The sequence below is a fragment of the Argentina silus genome (genome assembly GCF_951799395.1).
Source record: "Argentina silus genome assembly, chromosome: 3".
Taxonomy (NCBI): domain Eukaryota; kingdom Metazoa; phylum Chordata; class Actinopteri; order Argentiniformes; family Argentinidae; genus Argentina; species Argentina silus.
In genome coordinates this window covers 2569923-2579922 of record NC_139657.1, presented here as the reverse complement: position 1 = coordinate 2579922, position 10000 = coordinate 2569923, and the positions used below count along the sequence as shown (strand labels likewise).

Sequence of the window (10000 nt, the reverse complement as noted above, 5' to 3'; positions counted from 1 at the left end):
TTCACAGGTTAGGCCTAAGCTATTCCGAGGCCTGAGGGGGGAAATGGATTGGTCCCTGAAGGCATGTTTGATCTCATGTGTGCATGTCATAGTCATAGCCCGGTACTAGACAAAGGAGAGGTTGTTTCAGCTTCTTTCTTTCTCTCTCTCTCTCTCTCACAGGCCTGAAAAGTAGCATTCCACTGCACTAGGCCTGACTGATACTGAAGGGGAGGGGAGGGAGGGGGTGTTTTTATTTGAATCTTTGAAACTTTTCTGTGCAGGGTGGAGATAAGCAGTTGAGTTTTGTGAGTGAAACCGGTCTTATCTATTCACACTTTGATCTGTGTGTGTGTGTGTGTGTGTGTGTGTGTGTGTGTGTGTGTGCGGGCGCTCTACTCACAAGCCTAGTTATTGCAACACAGGACATTAAGTGGAGCGGTCCTGCCGCCCCAGACCTCAGCGGTGTTGAAATGTCCAGTCTTCCGGCCGAGGCTGATAAGCGCTCCTTCTGCTGCTGCTATCAGGCTGCTTTATAGCCTCCATCTAAACACCCCGAGCTAAGGACATTTTTATGGCATGATCACGCAGGCCTGCCCCTCTCCTGTGTGTGTGTCAGTCTTTCTTATTGTGTGTGTGTGTGTGTGTATGCTATTCCTTCTGTGTGTGTGTGTGTGTCATTCCGTCTTTGTCTGTGTGTGTGTGTGTCGTTCCTTCTTTGTGTGTGTGTGTGTGTGTGCGGCATTCCTTCTCAATGCCATGTGGTGTTGCGTTGCGTTGTGTTGGGTTGTGTTGTGTTGGGTTGTGTTGCCACATCATAACCCCTATTGCTCCCCAGCAGGGCCAGTGTTTGGCCTCTAAATAACTGATGAGTAATGGAGATGTGTGTGTGTGTGTGTGTGTGTGTGGGGGGGGGGGGGGTCAGGTCAGCAGGAGGGGAGGGACTAGGGTTCGTTTGGGGGGGCTTTTTGTGAGGATTTGTTAAGAAAGCTGGAATTCTGGGGCTGACAAATGAATTCAGTGCATTCCTCTTGGGCAGCTCCCCTATAGAAAGCCATTGGACCACAGCCAAGAGTGGATGGGGGTGGGGGTGGGGGGGAGTGGAGGGTTTCATTTTCAGCAGAATCACCTCAAAATGAGAATAAGGGGGACGGGAGTAGGGCTGTGTGTCTGTGTGTGTTCCAGTGTGTGTGTCTGTGCCTGTGTGTGTGTGCCAGTGTGTGTGTCTGTGTCTGTCTGTGTGTGTGTGTGCGTGCCTGTGTGTGTGTGCCTGTGCCTGTCTGTGTGCCTGTGCCTGTCTGTGTGTGTGAGTGCCTGTGCCTGTGTGTGTGTGTGCCTGTGCCTGTGTGTGTGTGTATATATGCTAGATATTAGCCTACAGTACACATATTTGTTGAGCTCGTTCCTCCTGCCCTAGGCTGTTCACGTTATGAGTAAGGCATTTTATTGCTTTGTTATGAGGCCAATGCACATGACTGGCAGCCATGAAGACTTCACACAGGGAGAGCGCTCATCATTGTGACAGATCCACTTAGGCCTAAATCTCCTAGAGCCAGACCTTGGTTTTGGCTACCTGCTGCTCTGCTTGCACAGAACCCTCTGAAGTATCAAAGTGGATCACACACACTCATACGCACACACACACACACACACACATACATACGTAAGCAGCACCCACACACACACACACATACATACGTAAGCAGCACCCACACACATACACACACATACGCATACACACACACACACACTCATACATAAGCAGCACCCACACACATACACACACTTATACACACGCATACACACACACACACTCATACGTACAGTACCAGTCAAAAGTTTGGACACACCTTCTCATTCAATGGTTTTTCTTCATTTTTATTATTTTCTACATTGTAGATTAATATTGAAGACATCAAAACTATGAAGGAACACATGTGGAATTATGTAGTAAACAAACCAGAATATGTTTTATTATTTTAGATTCAAAGTAGCCACCTTTTGCTTTGATGACAGCTTTGCACACTCTTGGCAAGTTTGTGTCCAAACTTTTGACTGGTACTGTAAGCGCGAACACACACACACACACACACACACACCCATATGCTCACACACTCATACGTAAGCAGCAGACACACATACACACACACCTCCTCTCTCTTACACACACACATGCACACTCATACGTGAGCGCACACACACACACACACACACCTTCTAAGTCGCCGCATTCTGCCTGTCCACTCCCCTCGGCCCAAAGCTGTCATAACGTCTTTGAAGGAGGTCAGCGGAGCGTTTAATTGGGTTACGGATCCGCGTCTCTGCGCCCAGGTCCATGAGGTACCGCTGGGCCTCCGACAGACCAACAGGAACTTTAACAAATATGCCTCCCCCCCCCCACCCCCCCCGGGGCCCAGTGGGCTGAAAATCAACATCTCAGCCACGACCCGACAGGCGGCGACGGGCGGCGGGGGCGGTGACGTCAGTAAGACTCTGTTACGTATAGGAGCAGCAGGAATGATGCTGGACTGGCAGCCTAGATAAACAACACCAGGACGGATCATGGAGAGGGTGCTTTTGTATGACACAGATGCCTGCGGGGGGGCGGGGGCGGGGGAGGGGGGGTGTTTACGTTACTGACAAGCTGTGTCATCGCAAGTGATTAAAATGTCACCCCGCCCCCCCCCCCCCGTTCTGTTTTAAAGTTGTTGAAGAAGTAGGTCTGATGTGTCTGACACTTGTTTTTGTACAGAGACACACGCATACATGCACACACACACACACACACACACACACACACTCAGACACACAAACACTACGTCAGAATCCACCCGTCTCTTCTCCCTGCTTTAACCCCATATCAGCTGCCTATGCTGGTGTCTTTGACCACATGTCTCTTGAAAAAGAAAACCCATCTGAAGTATATCCACTAACCTGGAGAAATGAAGATGTAGAATGAACAGATCTCTAACAGCTGTGTTTGTTCTGTCTCTCTTGTCCTTGCAGAGAGGAGTCAGAGTGATGCAGTGCTGAACTGAACCGAACCGAACCAAGCCCAGTGGATCGGTTCTGAAGCCCAGTGGATCTGAGCTGAACCGGACCAAGCCCAGCAGATCTGAGCTGAGCCGGACCAAGCCCAGTGGATCGGTTCTGAAGCCCAGTGGATCTGAGCTGAACCGGACCAAGCCCAGTGGATCGGTTCTGAAGCCCAGCAGATCTGAGCTGAACCGGACCAAGCCCAGTGGATCGGTTCTGAAGCCCAGCAGATCTGAGCTGAACCGGACCAAGCCCAGTGGATCGGTTCTGAAGCCCAGCAGATCTGAGCTGAGCCGGACCAAGCCCAGTGGATCGGTTCTGAAGCCCAGCTGAGTCTCAGATGGAGCTCAAAGTGTGGGTGGACGGAGTGGTGCGGGTGGTGTGCGGCCTATCAGAGGAGACTTCCTGCCAGGATGTGGTCATCGCCCTGGCTCAGGCCATTGGTCAGTACCTCAATGCCACTTCCTGTTAGTAGACTGTTCCGTCACAACACCTACAAGGCTCTAGTAGCCCCTAGCCCCATAGGTTAGCCCCCAGCCCCATAGGTTAGTCCCTAGGTTAGCCCCTAGCCCCATAGGTTAGTCCCTTACCACATAGCTTAGCCCTAGCCCCATAGGTTAGTCCCTAGGTTAGCCCCTAGCCCCATAGGTTAGTCCCTTACCACATAGCTTAGCCCTAGCCCCATAGGTTAGCCCCCAGCCCCATAGGTTAGTCCCTAGGTTAGCCCCTAGCCCCATAGGTTAGTCCCTAGGTTAGTCCCTTACCCCATAGCTTAGCCCTAGCACCATAGGTTAGCCCCTAGCCCCATAGGTTAGCCCCTAGCCCCATAGGTTAGCCCCTAGCCCCATAGGTTAGCCCCTAGCCCCATAGCTTAGCAGACCTCTAGCCCCATAGCTTAGCAGACCTCTAGCCCAGTATCGTACCTCTATCCTTTTATGCAGCATTTTGGGGTTCATATCCAACCAATTGAGAGCATCTCCTAAGGCTTACCTTCACGCCGCGTCAGATCCCTTCTGACCTAAATGAAGTGCCTAAATGTGGCGTGCCAGTGGGCAGGGGTACAGTACGAAGCTGCTGTCACCACCGCGCCCTCAGGCGGTCCTGTAGTGGGAGGAGGTAGCCACATGCTACCACCAGACTCTCCTCTTTTAGCATCTCCATTCTTCTCTCTCTCCCCGTGTGTGAGCTGCTGGGTCACCGGGGAGCGCTTGTCCCCATTTCAGAGCCCTGGTGAAAGTTTCAGTTTGTTTGAACAATTTTTTTTATTTTCATCTGCCGTGTCTAACTGTTACACAACAGGATTTTTGGCGGCACGTTTTCAGGGAGAGAGGGAGGGAGAGAGAGAGAGAGAGGGCGAGGGAGAGAGAGAGAATGAGGGAGAGAGAATGAGGGAGAGAGAGAGAGAGACAGACACAGACAGAGAGAGACAGACAGAAAGAGAGACATGGAGTGAGAGAGAGAGGGGGAGAGAGAGAGAGACAGTGAGAGAGAGACAGTGAGAGAGAGACAGAAAGAGAGAGACAGTGAGAGAGAGACAGAAAGAGAGAGACAGTGAGAGAGAGACAGTGAGAGAGAGGGAGAGAGAGAGAGGGAGAGAGAGAGAGAAAGAGAGAGAGAGAGAGAGGGAGAGAGAGACAGTGAGAGAGAGACAGTGAGAGAGAGACAGAAAGAGAGAGACAGTGAGAGAGGGGGAGAGAGAGAGAGACAGTGAGAGAGGGGGAGAGAGTCGTCTGTGGTGACGTAGAGTAGCTGCTGGATGGTTGACACCACAGCGAGTCGTGTGGAGGCGTAATTAGCCATCGTCCAGCCCAGAGAGACATATTCCAGACAGGGTGTGACTTTTAATTTGTTGTTGTCACAAATTAAATTGGTATTAAATTGCAGTCTAAGCGGCATTAAAGAAGTCTTAAAAGTCTTACATTTGACTTCTTTAAACCTGCAGATACTGTGTTATGCTGTGTTAGGAACAAGCTCTTAACAACCTGAATAATGAAATGTTTGGTAACCACTTACATTTAAGGTGTCAAACTGAATTCAGTGCTGAACTCTGTATACCAGTGGAGGCTGGTGGAGGTAGAAATCGGAGGACGGCATAATTGTAATGCATGGAACGGAATACGAGTTTGATACCATTCCTCATTCCATTCCATGCGTTACAATGAGCCCGTCCTCCGATTTCTACCTCCACCAGCCTCACCTGCTGTATGCCTATGAATGGTTCTGGTACCAGTTTGTATTATGTCTCATTGCCCTGCTTCAAGGAACATAGATGTGGTTGTGTTGTGGTTCTGTTGTGGTTCTGACCCTCTCTGTCTCCATCCCTCAGGTCAAACGGGCCGGTATGTTCTGATCCAGCGTCTGAGGGACTCTGAGAGGCAGCTGCTGGCTACTGACCGGCCCCTAGAATCCATATCCAAGCTGGGCCAGCACGGCAGCGAGGTCCAGTTCTTCCTCCGCCGCACCGGCCCCAGCAGCAGTGACGCGCCTGGTACCGGACCCAACCAGGACCGGATCACCCCTCTCCCCCTGCCCAAGCACCCCGAGCCAGAGCCCCCCAAGCGTAGCCAGCCCAAGAAGTCCCTCACGTTCAACCTGGGACCCTCCACCTCCGCCTCCCCCAGATCCAAAGCCAAGCAGCTCCGGAGGTCCCCCCGCGACTCCCCGGAGCAGAGGGCCACGCCCAGCCCCGTCCCTCCTCCCCTCCACGCCTCCTCCCCCTCCCCGCCGGCAGGCCCGTCCAAAGAGGAGGCGTTCCGGCAGGTTCTCCAGCAGCAGGAGCGGCTGAGGACCATCGAGGCCCAGCTGGAGGTCCTAGAGAGGGAGTCCCGTGGCTGGGAGCGCCCCTCCCCGTCGCCCTCCCCCTCCCCGGTCCCCGAGGCCCGTCTCCAGGAGGAGATGGAGGGTCTGGAGCAGGCGGTGCGGAGGAACCAGGCGGAGCTGGCCCACGAGCAGTTCTGGGAGGAGGAGCTCCGGGAGGAGGTGGAGAGGGAGCGAGGGATGAGGCGGAGGTTGGGCGAGCTCCACGCCAACATGGAGGACTGCGTGCGGCGTCTCCACGACTTCTCGGCCCGCTCCGCCCAGCTGGAGCAGGAGATCCAACGGGAGGGCCAGGCGGGCGGGACCCAGGCCGGGAGGGCCAATCAGGCGGGGGCTGAGGAGTCCCTGAAGGCGGAGCTTCACAGCCAGGGGAGGCATGGGGAGGAGCTGGAGGGGGAGCTGTCGGAGATGGACAGGGCTCTGGGGAAGGCCGAGACTCTGCTGCAGGTAAGGAGAGAGGGCGGGGCCCAGGAGAGAGGCGTGTAGTAGGTGTAGCGCCGTATTACCCCTCCTGTCCACTAGAGGGTGGTAGCTAGCATATACCCTATACCCGCCTCCTAGAACACCCCAGCAGACACACACTCACCAGTGCAAGGACAGTCGCTGTTTAACAGGCTCTAAAGAGGGGTCCCTACCTGTACCCTGCAGCAGCCACAAACACTCACACTGCAAGGACACTTGGTTACTCTCTGAAACAAAATAACAAACAAAAAAACGTGATTGAAAAATGAATATTTATTTGGAAAACTGGACATTGATGATTTTAATAATGTTTTGTACTTTTGTCATGCGTGTATGAATGTTGTATTATTTGTAATGGGAAGTCTGGTTGAACTGGTCTGATAGCCAGGTTTGACCTGCTGTGTCAACCCAACTCTGGCCCACATCAGAATTATGACATTGATAATATCTACTGTATATATCCTTGTATTATTGTGATTTGATATTGAAACAAACCCCAGATAAAATAAAATAAAGATCATTTATATGCATTGTACAAGAGCTTTTTATTGGGTTGGGTTAGCCACAACCGGGCAAAGTAGTTGACATTGTAGTCATGGATGCTGTTGTTGGTTTGTCCTCCCTAAATACAAGCCTAACCCAGTTAGGACTGAAACCCAAGCCTCCCTTTGGAACCTAAGCAGGGGAGGCTGGTGGAGGTAGAAATCAGAGGACGGGCTCATTGTAATGCATGGAACGGAATGAGAAATGGTATCAATTTCATACCAGTCTCCATTCCATTCCATGCATTACAATGAGCCCGTCCCCCCGATTTCTACCTCCACCAACCTCCCCTGAACCTGAGACGTGGTTTGAGACACTGTTTGGAGCCAAACAAGACACATTTCAGCTCAGATCCACCCAGACTTGAGAATAGCCTTCAGGCTACATGGAATCTGTCATGGTCCTTTTCTGTGAAAGAATTTTTTGTTGTTGTATTTTTCTGCATAACAAACAGAAAATTCATACCAGTCATCACACAGAGATATACAACTCACACAAATATAATCTTTGTGATCAAAGGCGTTGAGTATGTCTCATGTGAGCGAACGGCCTTCAAATATATGAGTGCATTAGCTCCATGTCTCATTATGGTCTGGCCATAGGCGCTCCTAGACCTAAACACTCCGTCTTCCCTGGGCTCCAGCCTACATGTTATGGCCGGGCCATTGGCTTTGAAACTGATTAAAATACAATAAAGAGACAATAAAAAGATCATTCGGTTATCAGTCAGGTGGTCTGAATGGGAGAGTGACCGCCTCCCGGTAACTCGAGGCAGATTTATCTCTGTGGTTTAGTAATGGTTATATTGAGACGATGGCTCTGTGGTGCGGTATTGCGTTACCATTGACGAGGCGGATGTGTTTAAAAACCCTGCTGGGAACTTTTTAGCCAACGTAGAACTCGGTGTAAAATTGTAGTAATGGCGTCCGTGGATGCGAATTGATGAGGCTGGTGGAGGGAGAAATCGGAGGACGGGTTCATTGTAATGTATGGTGAGGTATGAGGTATGGTGTCAAACACGTGTGACCGCCATTAAACACCATCAATGCACTGGGTTCATCAGGCAGCGATGTTGGCCATAGATCATCATTTGGCTGAGATTATCTAATAGAAGTCTTGTTTTGCACCACCCAGGTACTGTCATTGGCTGCTGTACCAAAACAAACAGGATGTGTGCCAGGAGATTTGCTTTACGGTGTTGTAATGAGCAGAGCGAACATAGGCCTATAGGCTACACTTGGCTGTCTGCCAGATAGATTGATTTATTTCCCTAGATTTATTTTTTTAGGGGGGGGCTGGCACGGGAGGGTGTGTGTGTGTGTGTGTGGGGGGGGGGGGGTTAGTCTAATCAGTCGTGGCTCGCCGCCTGCCAGATGGCGGTGATGATGCGCTCAGGGTTCCATCCAGTCAATCTGCTAATCAAGCATACCTGCAGGTGTGAACTGCCTCTGCGTGTAATGGACGAGGGTCAGGTCACACACCGGCGAGAGGGGGCGGGGAGTGTGGCACGGCGTGCCTGCTCCCTCTCTCTCTCTCTACCGTATTGACTCCCAGCGTTCCGACGCATTGACTGCACAAGTGGATCGTTGTTGATGAGGGTAAATTGATTAGTTTGTTTTTGCATGTCAAGGATTAATTGCTGGGTGGAAATGTTGACACAGGAGTCTGGAGAGGAGAGGTGGCAATGCCTGCGTCCCACAGCGTCCCATCGCATCGCAACGTTCTTAGACGTTTCTTTACCGGTGCAGACAGCTAAAATCACGTTTTTATTTATCACGTATATACATCGCATACAGCTGTAATTGACATCGTGAAATGCTTTGGGATCTTGTTCCTCGCTCAGCAACAGTCGACAACAATCAACAATCATCAGTAATACAATAGTTGGATAAAAACTAAAAGAAGTGACGATAGGTGTGTAGTGTAAGTAGGTGCGGCACAGGGGAGGCTGGTCGAGGTAGAAATCGGAGGACAGGCTCATTGTGAGGAAGGGAATGAGGAATGGTATCATGGTGCCTCCCCTGGGTTGTAAGACGCAAGAAGGATGCAGCGTGACAGGTGGCTGGAACTGAAACTAGTTGATTCCCATGATGACGTGATGTGACCGCTGAGAATAGTGTTGTGGACATTTGCTGCCCTCTTATGGGCAGAAAAGGAATTACAGCCTTTTTTTGAAATAACACTTAATTCAGTGGGCTCTGCCGATTATGTAACACAGCTAAATACTGGTCATGTCTCTGCCTGCTTTTTCCACATATAGGCACCTCAAACATATGTGCCTGGTTTCAAATTAATTAGTTTATACTATTCTCTAGAAGTTGGTCTTAAAGGACTGAATAACTAACTAAAGCTATAGTAGATAGAAAGATAGATCAGTACTTCATTGATCCCCGAGGGAATTATAGTAATAATAATAATAATAATAACAACTAACTAAAGCTATAGGAAAGCTGGTTACTTTTATGTTCACTTTGTGAGTGCTGTGATGCTTCTCTTATAAATGTTGTGTATTTGAAACACATTCTACTGTGATTATCTGTTCTTCATTTTAACATGATTTAATGGGCACTATTTGACAGAATGAGATGAAACAAACCGGTAGAGCGATCCCAACTATTCAATACAGGGGAGGCTGGAGGCTGGAGGCTGTGGACAGGCTGAGGACAGGCTCATTATAATGCATGGTATGGAACATGTTGTATGGCACGTGTTTGATACCACTCCTTATGCCTTTCCATGCATTACAATGAGCCTGTCCTGCGATTTCTACCTCCACCAGCCTCTACTGTTTCAATACCTATACATGCCTAGTCCTGTGAGATCTACACAAACCGTCTAGGCAAAGTGGCTTGTTACTGCTGGCTTGGGGTTGACTATGGTTTGGGCCTGCTGACTAGACTCTTCTCTCTTCTCCTCTCCTCCCCTCCTCTCCTCCTTCCCTCTCCTAACCCTCCCCCTCCTCGCCCCCCCCCCCCCCAGACTAAGCAGGAGGAGCTGGAGGAGCTGAACAAGGAGCTGAGGCAGTGTAACCTGCAGCAGTTCATCCAGCAGACAGGGGTGGTTCCCTCACACACAAACTCACGCACAGACCTCAGCGAACAGCTGGACCAGCTGGAGCTGGCACAACTGCTGCAGGACGGGTCCAGGAACGGAGGTACGGACA

General features: G+C 50.6%; 1 protein-coding gene across 1 annotated transcript in view; it reads left to right on the top strand.

Annotated features, from left to right (window-relative positions):
* The window catches only part of rassf7a (Ras association domain family member 7a), a gene marked incomplete at its 3' end in the record, with an annotated part of 44260 nt that overhangs the window by 32478 nt on the left and 1782 nt on the right, over positions 1 to 10000 (top strand). The window contains exons 2-4 of the mRNA XM_083665664.1: positions 2986 to 3458; positions 5342 to 6279; positions 9817 to 9991. Of these exons, the coding sequence (XP_083521790.1) occupies positions 3356 to 3458; positions 5342 to 6279; positions 9817 to 9991 (1216 nt within the window). The 5' untranslated portion in view covers positions 2986 to 3355. The remainder of the gene's footprint in view (positions 1 to 2985; positions 3459 to 5341; positions 6280 to 9816; positions 9992 to 10000) is intronic.